At 43.9% G+C, this 19,970-nt stretch overlaps 1 protein-coding gene and 1 long non-coding RNA gene across 6 annotated transcripts in view; one reads left to right on the forward strand and one right to left on the reverse strand.

Annotated features, from left to right (window-relative positions):
- The window catches only part of LOC131193175 (uncharacterized), a 60,711-nt gene extending 53,608 nt beyond the window's left edge, over positions 1-7,103 (reverse strand). Inside the window, exon 1 of one of the 3 annotated variants that reach the window (XR_009153861.1) lies at positions 6,969-7,103. This is a non-coding gene — a long non-coding RNA (uncharacterized LOC131193175). Of the gene's footprint in view, positions 1-5,693; positions 6,469-6,968 lie in introns of those variants that run through there. The other 2 variants (XR_009153860.1, XR_009153859.1) reach the window with 2 other exon arrangements.
- On the forward strand, positions 5,675-18,556 carry LOC131193174 (uncharacterized). Of its 3 annotated transcripts, none has more exons than XM_058173112.1 (3): positions 5,675-5,811; positions 7,421-10,127; positions 10,581-18,556. In XM_058173112.1, exon 3 carries the CDS (start codon positions 17,199-17,201, stop codon positions 18,252-18,254), a length of 1,056 nt encoding a protein of 351 aa, XP_058029095.1. In that variant the 5' UTR covers positions 5,675-5,811; positions 7,421-10,127; positions 10,581-17,198; the 3' UTR covers positions 18,255-18,556. The 3 variants fall into 3 exon arrangements, with proteins under 3 accessions (XP_058029095.1, XP_058029092.1, XP_058029094.1); XM_058173109.1 differs by lacking the exon at positions 5,675-5,811 and adding an exon at positions 6,343-6,480; XM_058173111.1 differs by lacking the exon at positions 5,675-5,811 and adding an exon at positions 6,977-7,114.
- Positions 18,557-19,970: the final 1,414 nt, after the last annotated feature.

The raw sequence follows: 19,970 nt of genomic DNA on the forward strand, positions 1-19,970 counted from the left end.
GGAGAAGCCAAGCAATGAAATCTGTACTCAAAAGCAGATGCCTGCTCTTTCCAAACAGAACTCTGTGTTTCTCTCCTAAAGTTATTGCAAGTTTGTCTGCTTTAAGCAATTTCTCTCCCCCTCCCATCCGAAGCTGGGAAGAGCCTTAAGGAAAAAATGGGAATTGCAAGACTGGAATTCCAGGAGGCAAAGGCAGAGCAGAGCAGAAACCAGATTCTTGGCGGAGTTCCTGTTTTTTCTTACAGACCCCATGAAGCCCCCCCCCCCGAGTTAAACTCCCCTTTTGCTTAAAAAAAAAAAGACCTTAAATAATAGGTGTCTCCACTGTTCTAAAAGCTGGAAAATGATGGATAAGCTGCTAAAATAAGGAACACGATTCCAACTACGGGGCAATCATTAAACTAAAGAACATGACGATCCTGTGTTAACTTTTTACATTATTGAGTTGGGCTTGGAGGTAAGTACCCTTGGACCGCTTTTGTGTTTGGATGGAAGGCCACAGGGAAATCCCTGGGCTATAGGCCAGAAGCTACGAGAACTACACAGATGCCTGAATGAATTCACTGGGATGAGATTTTATGAATCGTTCATGTTCTGGCGAGAAAAAGTAGATGCATAAATACATTTACTAGGAGACTTTATTAATTGTAAAATAGCATTCCATGGTTTTAATCGGGCGAAGGGGATTCCATGGTTTTAATGGGATGCCATTTCCTGATCTAATAAGAGAAGCACATGAACATACACAAAGTTTTTCCAAATGAATCAGATGTCTCCTGCCCCTTTTAGGTTTTCTTCCCTTCCTTTTCCTGCAGGGCTACTAGCAGCTTCATTTATTGTAGAAAAAATGGTTAAAGAATAGTTTAAGTGACATGGCACAAGGAAGAAGTGGACTACTCTGTGGACAGTATCTCCAGAGTTCCTTCAAACAAAAGAATACAAGTGCAACTGCAATATAACAAAAATCTACTGAAAGAAAACTGAAAGCATGCTTACTTTAAAACCCAAAGGTCTGAGATCAAGGAATATTATAAACCAAAGACTGAAGCATCCAAATGAAATACTTTATACGTCATTATTAATCTTCCAGAGTTCCAAGCTAATATGTGAATTGAGCTCATACAATTGTTGAAAACCATTTGCCCTTTTCCCCAAACTACTTTGAGGCTATCAGAGAGTTTTATCACTATTAATATTCAGGGGATTTAAAGCGCAACTCTATTCACTATTTCTTATGGAAACGCTGCAGTGTAAATGCAGCCTATGGGCTTCAGAGAAGCACACAAAGGATTGCAGTCATAGGACCTAAACCCAGACAATTATCTGAGTCCTTCTAAAGTCTTTCCACCCTTCCCATGTGTAGACATTTTAGGAACGCATTCTTAACCGAGGACTTTGCATTCACATCGCTTTCGATCGATCTCACACACTTTCTCGAAACAAATCAATTTCAGCATATGAGGGAACACCTTACAAAATGTTTGGAATCCAATCCAGTACAAATTTACATTTAATTTTAATAAATACTCCAGGACACGTCACTATGTGCTAGATCATGCCATCATACTTTTGACGGGCGTTGGCCTAGTAGGAGGAGGACTTTCAAGATCCTCTTCCTTCCAAAGCTGTGCTAAGGGCCTTTACTCAAGAAATGCTGCTCCTAAGATAATTTAGAGTAGAAAATTCAGTGATAATTGGACATAAGTGCCCCCAAAGGATGGCATTTCCTTTCCTCTTCCACTGAGCTCACACATCTACTTCATGTTAGGTAGGATTAAGTGACAAAACTAACCCAGAAAAAGATAATGGGAAATGTAATTTTTCTACTGAGTGCATAAAATACAAAGGCTGGATAACGGGGATGGAAATTGAGTTTCCTACGCAATCATATGCATCCTTGTGTAGGCCACAGAGGAGGGTAATAAACAGCAACACATAAAAAATGGTTTGATTTGTTTCTCAAGGCAAACGGATTTTCCTTTAGTCAGATCTACTCTATGGTGGAAAATATTTAGGTTTGAAAATAAGGTATGTTTGTCTCCATGGAAAATGTGTCTATTAAATAATTAAGGTTTGGGAGATTATATAGAATATGAATACACACACACACATAAATAAATATAAAGCATATTTCTTGTTCTGGCACTGATCTGGTTTAGACCTGGAAAAGTAAGATTTTTATTTAAATAAACATAACTACTGTTTATTAGCTCCCAGGACAATTAATAAGCTAATATTAATTATTATTAAAAGATAAATAAAATAGTAATATATGTTTCTAATATATTAAGTATATCCTTTTAGAACAGGAAAAAAGCTAGCAAAGTAACCTTAAAAGTAAAGTAAAATCACATTTACCATGCAATCCCACTAAAGGTGGGGGGTTTTTATTGAAAAAAGAGTGACATTGACTTAAGTCTGAACACTTATTCTAGCAGTAAGTCTCATGGGTAAAAAGGGATTAGAGTTTCTTCCTCAGGACTATAGCACAGAAGTCTGATCCTATGCCTGTGAAATTTAAATTAGATCTTAAATTTGCAGAGCAGAATTCATTCCCAAATAAACCGACATAGGATTGCACCATGCATGCTTCTTTCCAGAAAAGGCTGATCTGACATAGTTATTAAGAGTATTCCTAAGAAAATAGAACAAGGCCCAAATGGACACTAGAAATTCTTAATGCATTCGCTAACAAATGGATCAGGTCTCACAGAATACACGTGGATTTTCAGTTTGCTAGAATGTGCAATCAGAGTTGCAGGTAATCCAGTAACACTGCCTAAAATCCATTTGAATTTTTGTGTATGAAAATTTTTACAATAGAAATACCAATAGTTCCATTTCTTTGTAGAAATCATTTTGAAAAATATAGCAGCAATGCAAAATACCAAAACTGAAGCCTTTTGAAAAATAACAAACGGTATTAAAATTGTTCATATTTATTTGGTCTTTACACCTTTGATATGTTTCTATTACCCAAATGTTAAATTCCAAACTATAGATTAGAATTTAGCACCATGATCCTAACTGAACAATCACTTCAAAATGTAAAAATGTTTAGAGAGTTCGATGGCATTTTTCCCCAAACCCATACATTTAGAACTACATGAACGATTTGTTCATTCAGAAGATATAGACATAAATAATGAAAGCACAGTTGCCTCTTGATCTCGGTCTTAAATGAGAACTTGGTTGACATCTTTGGACCATAAAAGGTAAAATATTCCCCACCTCCCAGGTGGCTTTCAAAGTTTTTGTGCACTAATTTCTGTATATATTTTTATTTATATTTGTATTCCCAGTTAATACTAAATGCCTCTTTAAACCTGTGTTGAACTAGGCCCTCTTTTAATAATAGTTATAATTGATGTTTACCAATATGTATGATCATGGTAAATAAATGGTTATGTTTTAGCGGATGGAGAGTGAGTTTGTTTTATTAATGAAATTGGGTGTAGGCTGCAAATGGAATAAGCCTGTATCAATAGGCAGATATATTGTGATTGTTATATAGTCTGAACGAAGTGTACAAAACTGTGCTTTTCATTCTCCGTAAAGAAATTTTAAAATGGAAAGTTGTCAGACCGTTTTAAAATCCATCACCAGAAAGATTTACACACACTGGTGAACATTCCATAATGTGGTTTAATTCTTATGGGGATATAGGACATTTATACCATAAGGCTCACATTATTCATAGAAAGAATCATTAATGTGTTTATTTATAACTCCCCCCAGGTATTAACATTTGGATAAACTTTTAAAAGCCAGTCTTGCACACAATTACTTAGAAATAATTTCTACTAAAGTCACTAGATTTATTACTGAATATGTGTACGCTGAAATTACACAGCCATTATTTTTCCTTCTTTACTAAGAATTCTGCTTATAAAGCTTTTTTATTTAAAGGCTTTCTACAGTGTGACATGTATGTAAAATCAAATACCTTCTATTATTCAGAATACAATATATCTAGTTCCCCCCCCTCCAGAACTATGTCATTTCTATAAAATAAACAATCACAGCTGTTAAGAATACTGACCCTATATTTTCAAAAGCTGTCTCATGGCTTGATAAATAAGCTTTTAAAAAAGCATTCTTACAAACAATATGACAATCACTAATACTCATACTATTCCCAGTTATGATTATCATTTTTTTTTCCTTAGAAAGAAACAGCATTTTCTTTCGAAGATAAAGAACATAAAGGGAAAAAAGAGGAAAATAAATATTGGCACTCTTTGACTTAAGGCCCCCACGAACCAGACATGGTTACAATGACTTGCAAATTTGGGAGGCATAAAAATACATTTCATGCGAACATGGGAAAAGGAAAGGTTGGAAAACTTCAATTCAAGCGCATTCAAGGAAGTAATTCGCCAATATTATTTGATTGCATTTGATCGATTTCCAACAGATCGATCTAAATTTTAAAATCAATATTGGAATCCGTACTTATTCATGTTTATTTTTTTTAAAAAAATGTCAGTAACGTTCTGTACGTTTAAAATTGTTGTGAAGGCCTATCGCGATTTAACAACCCAGAGAAAAATTATTTTTTCTGCTAGGAACCCGGGACTGTTCGCCAGGAAAAGTTAAGCACGTGCTTCCTTTATAAAAGGGACGCGACCTTCCAGGGCTCCATTTGGGCTGGATCGAGGGATCGACACCGCCTGGCGCTTCATTTCGTAGGGGAAAATCTCAATCGCAGCGTGGGTGGGTGTTCGTGGGTGAGGAAGGGCGACGTGTGGAAGGAGAACAGCCTTCCTTAAAAGCTTATATTCCGAGATAGGAAGAATTATTTCACCGACCCCAGACCCTTGTGTGACCCTTCCCCGCACCCTGACAATAGAAACTCCTTTTCGGCCGCTGCCTCGCCCGCGTCTGTCCTCTTGCCCTCAGGGTAGCGCCCAGCCGCACCGCAAAAGTTAAGAGCCGAGAACTGGGACTTTGTAGGCCAGTTGAAGGCAGAAACTTCTCATCTCGCCCGCAAAGACCCAGCCCCAAACTCCCAGCTGCTCGTCCGGAGAAAAGCCTCGCCGGGGCTTCCAAAGAAACCGTTGCTTCTTACGAGGGTCAGGGGGAAAGGAGGGAAAGACACACCCGCGCAATCGGAGAGCCACCGATCCGTTTCAGCAGCACCTGAATAACGTCGTTCCATATTTTATTTTTTAGCCCCGTTTTGGGTTCGCCAGCGGGTTTTTAAAAGCCCAAGTGCACCTTAAACTGCCAACTAGCTTCTTGCCCTTTAGGAAAAGGCGCCTTGGGAGAGAGAGAAAAGGAAGAATTATGCTGACCCGGGTACTTCTCCCAAAGGGGAACTGGGGGGGAGGGGGGAGGATCTGTAGGAACGTGTGGAAAAGCAGCTTCGGATCTGCCCGGGGAAACCTGCGCACGCCACCCGACAGCTTGCAAAACCCAGATCGCCCTGCCCCATCATACGACCATCGAACGGCTCCCCGGGAAAAGATGTCCGCGTGGAGAGCTGGATCGAACCCGCCCGAGATTGATTCCCCCCACACACACCCGCAAAAAAAAACACCCCCCCAAAACCCGGGGATTTAAAGGGTCCCCGATTCATGCCAGCCGGTAAGCGCGATGGAACTGACAAGAGCCGAAGCCTGGCAAAGGAGCTTCGAGCACACGCGTGCGTAGTCGGCCGGTCGGTCCCTCCTTTTCCCTTCCCTGCTTACCTTCTGTCAAGGGGGGACAGCCAGCAACCCTGGCGCGTTCCTGTGGATTTAACTTGCTCGTCCTCCCTCGTCCCGGCCAGATCTTCTTGAGTTACACCGGAGGCACAAAAACGAGGAGGTACGGCAGGCACTGGGGTGGGAGGGAGGGGGGGCAGGCAGGCAGGCAGGCTGGCTCCCGCCCCTCGGGAAAACTAGAGCTGCTTCGTGAAAAAGGCTCGCCGGCCACATTTTTTTTTTCAGTGCTTAGGAAAAAGGGAGCGGCGGCGGCGGCGGGGGGCGAGCGGCTGGAGCCCCCCGCAGAGTCAGCAACGAAGGGGCGGCGTTCCAATCGCAGGAGAAGGCACCCGCACCCCTGGCCGCAAAGGAGCGCCTGGATCCGCCTGGAGCTTTGATTCCACCACCCGCAAAGCCACGGCGAGAAGTCCCACGCCGCTGTCACCGAGCGCGTGTCTCTTAAGTTGGCAGCAAGTATCCCTCCAAAGTTTCCGCCGCGCAAAAAAAAAAAAAAGAAAAAGAAAAAAAGAGAAGAAGAAAAAAAAAGAGCCCCCACGTGTTAGGCGATAGATCCAGAAAGCGCTGGGCTGGGCAAGAGGAGTAGCTGCGACGGCGACACCACGAGCACCAGCAGCCGCCGCCGCCGCCGCCGCCCAGGAAGAAGAAGCAGCGCGCCCCTACCCGGTTCCCTCGGCTCTTCTCCTTCTCCGGGCTGTTTAAGGAAGCACCCTCGTCCCCACCCACTAAAGTTAGACCGCTCCGATGGTGCAATTTCGCTTGGCAGATTTACAGGGTGAGCGCCACCATCCAAAATAATGGACCGCCTCCTCACCCCCCCACCCCCCGCACCCGCTCCAGAACAAATATATACATATCCCAGCTAGGAAAGGCAAGGCTCGAGCCGCTCGCAAACCTCCGCATTGGAATTTCGGCCCGATCTTGACACGGCCGTTGGGTTTCCCGATGGTCTCTTCCCCACCCCGCGTCCCGCCGCCCATATTCCGCCCCTCTCCCTCCGCTACCAGCTGAGCATTCAGATCAGGGCTCTGTTTTCTTTCTTCCTACCTTGCGGGAGCAAGCGAGGAGAAAGAGGGCCCCCTAGTGGTTATAACCGGTTTCCATAAAGAGCCAGACGATTAAATGTCTCACCGGTTCTCTCCCCCCCCCCCCTTCCTTCGGTCTTCTCCCCGCGGCAAAACCCAGCAACGCAGCGGGCGCCGTTTATGCTCAGCGCTGTCAAGAGAAGCCAGTTTGGCCACGACCGGCGACGTGCAAGTTTACCGTCGGGTCTCCCTCCGGCCGCGATCGTCTTGGGCCACTGCCCCGATGGTGTCCGCCGTTCCTTCCGCGCCTTGCAAAGGGGAGCCTCGCGGTTTGCGTTCTGCTGAGTCAGACCCGCGCTGCTTCGAACGTGGGGATCGTGACAGGTAGCGAATTTCCGGCGGCTTCGCGGCTTTTCCAGCCAAGAATGACTTGGATTAGAAGGCAAACCCCAAAGACGCAGCGGTCGGGCTCCCAGGAGTTCGCTCGCTCGTTTCCTTGTCAGCACACGCAAAACGCAGGGCATGAGCAATGGTTCTCCCCCCCCCCAGCTAAATTAGCTAGACAACAGCTCCCATAATCCACCCTGTGAGGCCCAGACAAGTAGTGCCGCCGGCTCTTTGGCCTTCAGCTTCTTTAGCAACTCTACAGCCTTATACTTTATACTTATACTTCTGTATATTTCTCTATAGAAATACTTTGGCCACCTAATGAGAAGGAAGGACTCCCTGGAGAAGAGCCTTATGCTGGGAACGATTGAGGGCAAAAGAAGAACGGGACGACAGAGAACGAGGTGGCTGGATGGAGTCACTGAAGCAGTAGGCATGAGTTTAAATGGACTCCAGAGGATGGTAGAGGACAGGAAGGCCTGGAGGAATGTTGTCCATGGGGTCGCGATGGGTCGGACACGACTTCGCAACTAACAACACAGCCTTACCTTTTGGGTGTCTTGGATTAGATCTCCTAATCAGCTGGGAGTTGTAGTACAACATAGCGATAGAGCGAGGCCATTTTGGCAAATGCGCCTTTGCTTAGGAGGCCAATTTGTTAAATATGTTTACTTCGTACTAAAACCTGATAAAATGATAATAGGTGTTCAGCTGTTGGAATAAAATGGGAAAGGCAGGGTTAGGTCCACAGTCAGCTCTGGAAGCTCACTTTGCCCTTTCTCACAGGGTGATTGTTGTGGGGAAACATGGAACTGAAAGAGTGCTTTAAATACTGATATAAACAGTTGGAAGACTAAGTATGAATAGTAAGAGCAATAACAATAATAGTAATAAGAGCAGTGAATTGTGTTGCCGTTTCCAGCAGCTGATTTTCACCTGGAAAATTGGTGGTTCTTCAGAAGTCACTGAATTCCTGTTCCCAGTGGCCCTGTGGGTGACTGAGGATGGTTACTGATACAATCTACATATGGCACAGATAGTCCTTGATTTATGACCACAGATTTATGACTTTCTGTTGCTAAACAAGGTGGCTGTTAAGTGAGTTGTGCCTGAGTTTACAAAGTTTGTTTTTTATCTTAGTTGTTAAGTTGAATCACTCTGAACAGCTCAAGGTTGACTCAGTCTTCCATCCTTCCAAGGTCAGTAAAATGAGGACCCAGATTGTTGGGGGCAATATGCTGACTCTGTAAACCGCTTAGAGATGGCTGTAAAAGCAGTATGAAGCCGTATATAAATCTAAGTGCTATTAAGCTTCCCCCACTAGTTGGAAGCCAGTCGGGAAGGTATCAGATGTTGTTCACATGACTTCAGGATGCTGTAACCATCATAAATACATGCCAGTTGTCAAGTGCCTGGATTTTGATCATGTAACTTGGGGAGGATGCAATAGTCATAAGTGCAAGAACTAGTTGTCCTTTTTTACAGTGCTGTTGTCATTTTTTCAGTGGTGGTGTAACTTCGAAAATTGCTAAACAAATGGTTGTAAGTTGAGGACTACCTGTATGTGAAGGCCCATGGGCTGTCCTTTATGCTCATGTAACCAGAATTATTGCTTATAGTACATTCAAACTAACTCTGTATTGTAACCAGCATAAGACATCTAAAGTAAATTACCTGTAACCAGGTAAAGGCATCTAAATATCTATACATGTTCTCGAGAAACATTTGCTAGCGATGCGACTAGATTTCCTTCTACTTTGCTGCAGTTTTTTTTCCCTTCATTTTTTAGCAAATAACATTTTGACCATTTTATTGTTAGCCTTTTCTCATTGCTGCTGATTAAGTATTTTAAGTGTTGAGTTTATTGTACATTGCCATACATTTTTCCACCATCCCCCTTAGATAGGACATATCTCCACATAAACTTTAAATTTTATCTAAACATAAAATCAGTTGCTGCTTGAACCAGTCAAGGAATGCCAATGCTCATGAATATGCCTGCCCCGATTGCAGTGGGGTTGCCTAACCTAAAAGGGGTAGGAATGTTCCACATATTTGTTCACTTTAATTTATACAATCCTTTCCATCTCAGAGGTTTTACATGGGTAACCAGAGCAGTACCTGTACAAAATAGATATTTCAGAAGAGCAATCCTTTATGTAAGAATCCAGTATCAAATTTGATTCAATTCTTTGACGATAACTTCTCCCATATAAGAATATGGACTGAGAGCTTTTTGGGTCTAGTAGTTAAGACAATAGTCCAGAAACCAGGAAACTGTTCCACTTCAGGCATGAAAGCTGGCTGGGTGACTAGGCCACTCACTCTCTCCTAGCCCATGACCTCAGGCTCTGGTGACAAGCCGGTCAGTCAATTCCTTTCGCAACCGATAGATCAACACCAAGTTGTTGAAGAAGGGGAAACCTTGAACTTGTGCCAAAATGCTAGGAAGGAAAAAAAATAAGAATGAACAAATTACTAAAACGTAATTTGTCCATTCTTATTTTTTTCCTTCCTAGCATTTTACTAAGATGTAATTTGTCACCAATTGAAGGTAATGTATTTGTTTAGCTGCCCTTGATTCCTGGGGATTAAGAAGTTGCATCTATGTAGTTTTCTTGGTAACAATACGGAAGTGGTGTGCCATTACATTTTTCCAGAATAACTTCTTACTTCCTAGTTGAGACTAAAGCCCTGAGATTTCTGGTGGTTTCCTCTCATAAATACTATCCAACCTCTACTGAGCTTTTCCACGCCTTGCTATAGACATCAGTCAGCATCACTGCCATAATTACCTCTGTACTCAATTAAGTTTTACACTGAAATATTATTAACTATGTCTCATGCTTTTTGTGGGCATTTGATCTTATGTCTCTAATTGGTTTCTCTCAGTGGTGAAATCTGAACTGGTTTACTACCGGTTCACTGGCTGTGCATTTGGTGCATGTGCAGTGCACACCACGCACCAAATGCGAAGTGTCCATGCGCAGTGGATGGCAAGAGGAATGCAGTAAGTAAAACAGTGCGCGGAGGGTGATCAGCTGCGGCGCACGACCTTTTTTATTACTTTTAAAAGTATTTTTTAACAACCTATTCAGCTGAAGAGGTTGTAGAAAAATGCTTTTAAAAGTAAAAAAAAAAGCCTCTGACGATCATGTGGCTCAGCTGGGCGGGGGGGAGGGGAGGGATTTTTGCTACCAGTTTTCTGAACCACCTACCGCCATCGCTACCGGATCAGGTGATCTGGTTTGAACCGGGAGCATTTCGCCCGTTTTCTCTGTATCCAAAGTATGATTAGACAAAGGAGGGCAAAACTTCACCCACCTGAGACAGCAGGCTGTGAAAACCTACAGACAAGACATCTGCCTTTAAGTTAGTCTTGGTTATTTTGCTGTTTTGATCCAAGAGATTAACCTTTTTAAGATTGGGTTTTTTATTATGCATAAATGTCACTTAAATATAGGTTGGATTCTAACCGAGGATGGCTAATGGAGGTATCCTGAATGTACAGCATAAAGTGAATCTGTGAACTGAAGACTTATTGGTATCAGATGTCTTTTAGAACGATGAGATTAGCGTTCCCCTCTTGGCATCCTGCAAATGCATTGGAACAGCTGTTTCTAACTTTCCAGCCAGAATGTTGATTGGGAATTAAGGAGCTACAATCTCAACGTATCCGAAGAAGTAAGCCCGTCTATGCACTCCAAATATCAACAAGTATCAACAAGATGTCACTGTATGTCACTTGATCTTTCTATCTAAGTTTACTATACAGATCCTTCTCTTCATATGATCACATTTGAGTGATGCTGCTTGATCTTTAGTGGTCAACTTGCACAGGCCATTCCTTGCAGCTCTAGTAAGTGAAGACCCCCCAGCCTTCAAGTACTCAACTTCTTAAATACTGAACATGCAAACATTTTGAGCTCGTTCTAATTTTCATCAAAATGTGCCTAAAAGCATCCACCTGCAAACATGTAGTATTTAATAGATTTGGGAGATACGATCACACATACTTGAGTTACAGCCCTGACTGATGATTGGAGAACCAGATAAGCAGGCTTTCCAGACTCAGAGTGAGGATCTGTGCAAAGATCCGTACAGAAACTGTGCATGGGAAAATTAGGGTGGGGCATGTTTACACACCCACATCCCCCAATCCTGTTGTGCCCGTTATACCTGCACAGTGTTTGAGTCACACCAATTAATCTCTTTCTGGCAATGCTCTTGCCCAGTCCTGATATTCGGAGATCCAGTTGCAATTCTGTATATATATTTTTTTAAAATGGAAAGTCAGGAGTAAAAATGAAATGCAACTGAATAGAAATTAGCCTGTCATTCTGAACATGAATAATCAACTTGCAAGAAAGCTTATCCCTTGCACTTGTTCCAAGGGCATGTCATGTACAAATTAAATCACAGGTGCTTCTGAGCCAGTTTTCCAGGCGGAAGGGGCAGATTCAGTTTCTGGCATCTGCAGCTAGAAAAATTGGATTGCTGGAGGGAAGTTTTCTGCTTGAGAGCTGGCTTGTTTTTATTGATCACCCTAGACAATCTAAGCTAAAAAGCTAGACAATCTGAGTTAAAGCAAACCCTCTGTCCTAGAACAGATGGGTTCTCTACACCAGCATCACACTTTTTCATCCGAAATAGGATGTTAGCCACACAATTCCTTTGAGTGCTGATCACACATGTTCTTTCACAACATGTCCAAGCTGACCAGTGTGTGACCAAATTGCATGCTTTTTTCTGCCTGGCAATCTTAACCATGAGGAGAAAATCATGTCATTTAAGCTTTACATGAAGGTAAATCTTGCCATTTACTGTGTGAGTTTGATCTGTAATATCTCATTAACATGCATGGTATACATGATCACTGAAGCTGCTATTATTGTGCCTATTATATGGGAGAGGCTGACAGTGATTGAAGGGTTTTTTATTGAGGGTTTTTTTCATATATATTTCAAAGCTATGTGAGAGACTTTCTTTTATGTATATTTAAATGCCTGGGGTCCTTGGAATCTGATAAGTGAAATTGTTTAGAAATAGGGTGTGGTACAGGAACAGGGCTTCAGCAGCCGCCATTTGAAGAAAGTAAAAACAGGGAGGAAATGTTACTTGCTCAATTAGCATGTGTTTGTTGTTTAAACAAATCCAGTTCTTAAAAGAAGCAGAGTCCCAAGCTCAGGATCTGAGGTGGAGAGCCAAAGTTATAAACATTTGAATGTAGGGAACATGTAAACAGCTACATCAAGTTTCCCAACCTTGGTAACTTTAAGATAATGTGCACTTCAACTTCCAGAATTCCCTAGCCAGCATGGCACCTTGGAATTCTGAGAGTTGAAGTCCACATATTTTAAAGTTGCCAAGGGTAGGAAACCTGATGTATATGAAATGAACTGAAGGACCGCCTTCAACTTCCAAAGGACTAGGACTAGGTACTCAGTCTGCTAATCCCTAAAGACTAAGATCCTTTAAGAGTGAGTCAACCGTATTTTAATATTAATCATTATGGTAAAGACAGTAGCCATGAATGTTAACATAAACAACGGATAGAAAGAGGACATTTCTCTGGCTGGAGCCTTCTGTCGCGTATTGGCCTTTCACCCCACACCCCCCTCACAGGACCTGTATTAGAGATTTCCAAATGCCAGGTGGTGGCCCAGACTCAGGATTAAGCTAAGTATATGGATATGGAGATATGTGGAACTTCTCCAAGCATCTGGAAGCTAATCCTTTGGGACTATGTGAATATTCTTCTCTGGCTTCTTGGCTTGTATGTCAGTGCATGTGTGCTAGAAGAAGGGGAGTGTAGAGGAGGAGGTGATAGAATAGATAGAAAGGATTAATTGCAACATTCAATTCAGATGTAATCACATGCCCAGCAGGTTGTGGCACATCCTTACTGTCACATTTCTAAAAATAAATGTAAAAGATACTATTCAGACTAGTTTGGCAATCAGAAGGCTATGCAAGAATAGTTTGTTTAAGACTGAAGGACCTGGAACAATGCATTAACCTGCTACTGAAAATAACAATTTGAGGGAAATATACCTAAATCCTACGACATGATGTGACAACTTCACTACATTTCCACTTTTGATCTGTATGTGTGAAGGAAAATAACATTGAAGGCTTTATCCTTCCCTCTGGGTTCACAAAATAAATCAAGAGTAGGTAAGGATATACATTTGTTCACCTGGGGACTTCTGGGATAACTTTTAGGGCTGTGCATATTTTCAAAATGATTGGGAAGAGATGCTTTAAAATATAAGGATTTACAAGCACAGCACCGCTTTAAAACAGCCATGTCTTCTGAGAGTCCGAACAAAGACTTGAAGTCCATATGTAACTATAATCCATATCCTTTCTCTATAACCTAATACCTGCCGTTTAATCAAATTTATTTAGAAAACTTATATTGCCGCCTACTCGCACATGGCGACTCAAGGCAGCTTACAAAGATATAAAAACACCATATAAAAGAAATAAAAAATAATAAAAAGAAAAATAATAAAATAACCCTCCACCACCCTGGTGACAACACACATTCATACTAACCATTTAATGGGCTCCCTCCCACTCATTTTTCCAGACCCATTGACAGAACCACATCTTCAGGGCAAATATGCTTCACTCCTTCAAGATACTTTCAGAAAGCCAGAATTCACACAATAGGGGTGTTAAGCTCTGCTGTGAGGTTGACCCTCTTTATCCAATCTAAAAAGACAGAGCTAAGATTTTAGGGTGCTTGTAACCAAATAGGCTTCGTTGTGACACCACCCTGTGATGAGAATACCCCTTCCCCTGAAACTTTCATTGTAGCTTATTTTTAGTGACAGCAAAAGATGACCTTTAACTTGATGATCAAGCCGCACAAACCTGTTCTGTTGCAACTAGACAATCGGTTCTTTTCACAGTTGGTGTATTGTGTTATTAGACATATTTTCAACTCATTTTATTTAAATCTTTTTTTAAAAAAAGAGTATTTCAGCCAAGGCTAGTCTTGAGGCCCAAAGTTCCATGCATCATCACCAATGGGTACGGGAATAGTCAAGCTGCAAATGATGTGAGAAGCAGTATTTGGATTGATAAGAGGTATGCAGAGTCCTGTTTGTGCTAATTATTACAGCACCGGGTGTATTAAAGGAATTGAGGGACCACATGCAACACTAGGTTTGGTAACCCCTCCATATACACACATCTCTAGATGAATATTGCAGGTAGATTCTTGCAAACCGAAGTAAAATCGGTGTTTTCCAAATGGAACATGGACAGAACCTGAACTAAAAAAAAATAAAGATTTAATCCAGAATACACATATAATCCAGATACAAAACCTAAACTATACTTTTACTTTTCAGAGTTTTCAAATTCTTTAGAAGGAGAGATATCTTTTTTTATTGGAGAAAGTTACTTTTGAAGTACTGTTTTTCTTATTTTCTGTGATATGCAGCCTTTATAGAACTGCTGTAGGCACTGCCTGTTTTAGTGACAAAAAGAAAGTGATTAAAAGTCGATCACCCATGAGAGTCCTCTTATTTCTCAAATAGCTTACTGCCCATTGATTCCTACCATCTTTCCTATCCTTCAGCTAGTTGTCTACAGATGGCAAGAGAGAGTCTGTCTTTGAAACTGACAAGTCCTCAGCTAACTCAAGAATGCCATTGTCAAAATGAGGGACTTTGTCAAAAAAAACTTTTGGAAAGCCCTAATTACTCAGTCTTTTGGAAAGCCCTAATTACCCATTACTTCAACTCTAGCCATATACCCATCCGATTCTCCCCTGCTTCTTTTCAATTATGACAGGCAGGAAATAGGATGGGAAGAAACTGTTGACTGGTTTGGGATGACTGATTGCCCAGTAGTGGGAAGTCCCACTCTGGGCAGTGATGCAGGAATTGGGGTCTGCCCTGGAAGGAGGGACCTGACTGGCAGTGGGATAGCTGGGGGCTAAGGCTGGTTGCCCTCAATTGCAAAGTAGAATTTGCTTAATTAGGCAGCCTCCTTTCTTCTATCCAAATTGTTTTTCCGTCTGCCAACCAGTTCTAAGATTTAAAAGCCAAAGTAGGCAGACAGTATTTTATGAAGGGTTGTGTTCCCTAGGCCTAGGACTGTTGTGGAGTTATAGCAAGCAGGGCCAGGGCTGTAGTCCAATAGATAAGATTCACTGTCTTCCTAAAACAGGGCAGAGCAAGCTCTCCCCACTCATTCTAAGTGTTTGGTTCCCTGTGATGATGTCAAAGGAATCAGGAAGGGCCCAAGCTGGACCTAACAGTTTCCCCCCCTCAAAAGACAGAGTTGTATCTGAAGGAGAAGGAGAACTAACCAAATGGACTAAAGCTGACCTCCCCTTGTTTTTAACACTATCAGAGAGCAAAGAGCAACAGAAGTACACAATCACATGATGTTGCCCTGTTGTGAAACTTTTATTGCAGGTTATAGCTATTAATGGCAAATTGCTTATAGGGATCACCTTGTAGCTTCAGATGTAATTACAATTGGCACACTGACCGAGTGCTTTTGAAATATTACAGCAGGATTAACAACTTATTTATATTATATATAAATAATATACACAGACAAGAACACCTGTTACTGGGGAAGGCCATTATCCTATAATAATCCCAACATCCTGGAAAGCAACATAACATGAAGAGTTATTCACACCGAGATTATCTCTGCTGGGGATTTGGTTCTATGACGTTGTTTCTTTAAGTACTCAGAGACAAAAGTAGTGAAAATTGGAATGCATTTCCCCAAAAGTCAGCATAACACATCTTGGTTGACATCTACAAAAGACTAGTGGCATTAAGTATTTATACAAATGTAAAAGCTTCCCTTTCATGTCTATATTTCTGGGGGAGACTATTTTAACATGTTAGTGATTTATCCAAGTAAACTGGTGGATGAGCACAGAAAAACTTCATCCAGATCTTTTAATTTCCAATTAAAATGTACATTGAGGAGGTCAGAGTTAAAATCAGAATAAGCACCCTAATAGGAACAGGACACGATCGAAGAATTTGATTTCAGATTTCCCTTAAATTACCCCAAGCCAGTCTATCCCCATCTATATTATCTTCAGGCTGCAAATCTGGGAATGGGTTCCTTAATTTCAGTGGGATTAACTTTTGAGATGGGTAGAGAGCTTCTTGGATCAGATGAAGGTTCCAGACAACTTCATCTCCCATAGCTTCTGAGCTGAAGCAGAACTCCGAGGAAAGCAATTTCCCTCATTTCTCTCCAAGCTTAATTGGAATTTGGAAACCCCCAGGGTGCCTATCGTATAGAGCTGCAGGGCCAGCCAAGTATCTGCATGATGTGTGAAGAGTTTGTGTGTGTGTTTGAGAGAGAGACTGTAAAAGTGGGTGAAGCTAGAATAAAAAAGGAAGAGGTTTAAAACTAACATTATTTCATTCAAGCTTTAATAAAATCAAATGAAAGCAATATGATCACATATATTTCATAATATTCCCCCTCAGTCACATTAAAAGTTAAAACCGAGTGGCTGTTTGTGACCTAGCAAAATTTTGGTTGCATCCATCTGCTCTAGTGCCCCAGCCTACAACCAAGTTACCTCAAAAACCATCAGTTTCCCCCAGACACAAAAATGTGTATGACCTATTTTGTCTTTTTTATATAACATTTATTCAAGAACTATATAAACATTTTAAAGTCATAGATAATAATTCAAACTGAAAAATAAAAAGGCTGACCTTTCCAAAGTGCCTGATTCTTGGCTTGTTGTTAGCCTTACTGATTAACTGGATTTTTTTTTAATTGTTAATTACTTTTAAATGAATATGGGTATGGAGCCCCTGACATCAAGGCCTATATTGACTTTAACACCAATTGATTGACTTGACGGAGAATGGCTAGTCATCTGTACCTGGGGCAAGTGAGACCGTTTGGGTTTGGGGACAGAATAACGGCCCCATGGAGCCCTGGAAGTCCACGGTTCATCTCGCCAGCCAGGGAGCCTAACCTTGCTATAATAACCGCGCTACAATAACACCTTGACATTTTCACCGGCCTGGATGGACTGCTGACCGTTTTGTATTTGTATTTTTATTTACCTATGCGAAGATTTTCAACCGCGGACCTTCTTGCCCTGCGAGACTCCCCTCTCTCGCAGGTCTGGCCCTCCACATTATCGAGGGCACATCTTGAGGACGGGTTTTGGAACCCCGAGAGATGGCATGCGAAATCTAGGAGGCTTAGGGGATTTTTAATGAACTCTTTTAGTCGTTTTTTATTGGGGGATTTTAAGGGAAATTTTAAGGGGGGGAGGGAAAGGGCGGGAGCTGGGGGTAGCCCGTCGAGGGTGGGGCCAGTCACTGCGCATGTTTGCGGCGGAGTGTTATTAGGTCCGAAGGTTCCGGGGGAGGGTGATGTTCCAGGTGACAATTGTGGTTCCATCTGTGTGGTTAGTGGGAGAGGCAGATATGGCGGAGGGGGGGGGCCGTATCGAGACCTGGGAGCACGTGTTCGATGTCTGAAGGCGATCACGTGCTCCGGCCCCTCAGTTCCTACCCGTTCCTCAGGAGGCCATGATCCTCAGAGCTTGGATCTTCGGCTGATGTTATGTAATGCCCGGTCCGTGGTTAATAAAGCTCCCCTGATCTGTGATCTTATTCAGGGGGAGTCCGCGGACCTTATGGGCATTACGGAGACCTGGTTGGGCCCGGAGGGGGGGGTGCCCCTTGTTGAGTTGTGCCCTCCAGGTTTCCGAGCATTTCATCAGCCGAGGGCCCAAGGTAGGGGTGGGGGGGTGGCGGTTGTTATTAAGGAAGATCTAGAGCCGAGGGAGGCCACTGTTCCTCAGATTGCCGGCTGTGAATCCCTCTATGTGAGGTGGGGCCATAGGAATCAGTTGGGCTTGTTGATCGCGTACCTGGCTCCTTGCTGCGTGACCACAGCCCTGCCCGAGCTGTTGGAGGTACTGGCTGCTGTGGCGGTTGAGACCCCCAGACTTATAGTCATGGGGGATTTCAACTTGCCATCAGTTGGCTTGGCATCGACGGCAGCTCGGGAGTTCCAGGCTTCCATGACGGCCTTGGACCTGATTCGAGTAAACGCACATGGGGGGAGGCATGCTGGATCTGATTTATATCTCTGGACAGTGGTTAAATGATCTGGTATTAGACGATTTAGTAACAGAACCAATGTCATGGTCGGATCATTTTCTCCTTCGCCTAGACTTCCGAACCGCCATTCACCACCGCAGGGAGACGGAACCTATACGGTGGTTCCGTCCCAGGCGCCTGATGGACCCTGAGAGGTTCCAGACGGAGCTTGGGCCATTCCCTGAGGATCTGGCCCACGGCACGACTGAGGAACTGGTCGTGGCCTGGGAGCGGGCCACGGCCGGGGCCCTGGACCGTGTCGCGCCTTTGCGGCCTCTGACCCGGCGTAGATCTCGTCCGGCCCCTTGGTTCTCCGAGGGGCTGAGGGAGGTGGAACGCCAGAGAAGACGCCTAGGGAGGACCTGGAGGGCCAGGCGCTCCGAGCTGATCGGACACTAGTTAGGACCTATTCTAGGACCTACCTAGTGGCAATGGGGAAGCGAGGCGCTCCTACGCCTCCACCCTCATTGCGTCGGCAGATAACCGCCCGGCCGCCCTGTTTCGGGTGACCCGCTCTCTCCTACATCAGGAGGTGCGGGATGACCCTTTGCAGGGACGAGCCGAGGAGTTTAGTGGTTATCTATACGATAAAATCGCTCAGCTGAGGGACGGTCTGGACCGAATTTGGGATGATCCAAGCGAGGGAGAGGAGGCACGTCTTGTTGAGCACATTTGGGATGAGTTTGACCCTGTGGCTCCCGAGGACGTGGACAGGCTGTTGGGGAGGCTTCACGGCACGACATGTTTACTGGACCCGTGTCCTTCCTGGCTGGTACTGGCCACTCAGGCGGTGACACGAGGCTGGCTCCAGAGGATTATCAACGCTTCTTTGTTGGATGGGGTTTTCCCTGCCGCCTTGAAAGAGGCGGTGGTGAGACCCCTCCTTAAGAAGCCCTCTTTGGACCCAGCTATTTTGGGTAATTATCGTCCAGTCTCCAACCTTCGCTTTGTTGCGAAGGTTGTAGAGAGTGCCGTGGCGCGACAGCTGCCCCAACACCTGGATGAAGATGTCTATCTAGACCCGTTCCAGTCCGGCTTCCGACCCGGATACAGCACGGAGACAGCTTTGGTCGCATTGGTGGATGATCTCTGGAGGGCCAGGGACAGGGGATATTCCTCTGCCCTGGTCCTATTAGACCTCTCAGCGGCGTTCGATACCATCGATCATGGTATCCTGCTGCGCGGGTGGGGGGGATTGGGAGTGGGAGGCACCGTATATCGGTGGTTCTCCTCCTATCTCTCTGACCGGCCGCAGACGGTGTTGACAGGGGGGCAGAGGTCGACCGCGAGGGGCCTCACTTGTGGGGTCCCACAGGGGTCGATTCTCTCGCCCCTGCTGTTCAACATCTACATGAAGCCGTTGGGTGAGATCATCAGTGGTTTTGGGGTGAGATACCAGCAGTACGCTGACGACACTCAGCTGTACTTTTCCACCCCAGACCACCCCAATGAAGTTGTCGAAGTGCTGTCCCGGTGTTTGGAAGCTGTACGGGTCTGGATGGGGAGAAACAGGCTCAAGCTTAATCCTCCAAGACGGAGTGGCTGTGGATGCCGGCACCCGATTCAGTCAGCTGCAGCCGCGGCTGGCTGTTGGAGGCGAGTTATTGGCCCCAAAGGATAGGGTGCGCAACTTGGGTGTCCTCCTGGATGATCGGCTGTCGCTTGAAGACCATTTGACGGCCGTCTCCAGGAGGGCCTTCCACCAGGTTCGCCTGGTTCGCAGT

Source organism: Ahaetulla prasina, chromosome 2, assembly GCF_028640845.1.
Source record: "Ahaetulla prasina isolate Xishuangbanna chromosome 2, ASM2864084v1, whole genome shotgun sequence".
Classification (NCBI taxonomy): Eukaryota; Metazoa; Chordata; class Lepidosauria; order Squamata; family Colubridae; genus Ahaetulla; species Ahaetulla prasina.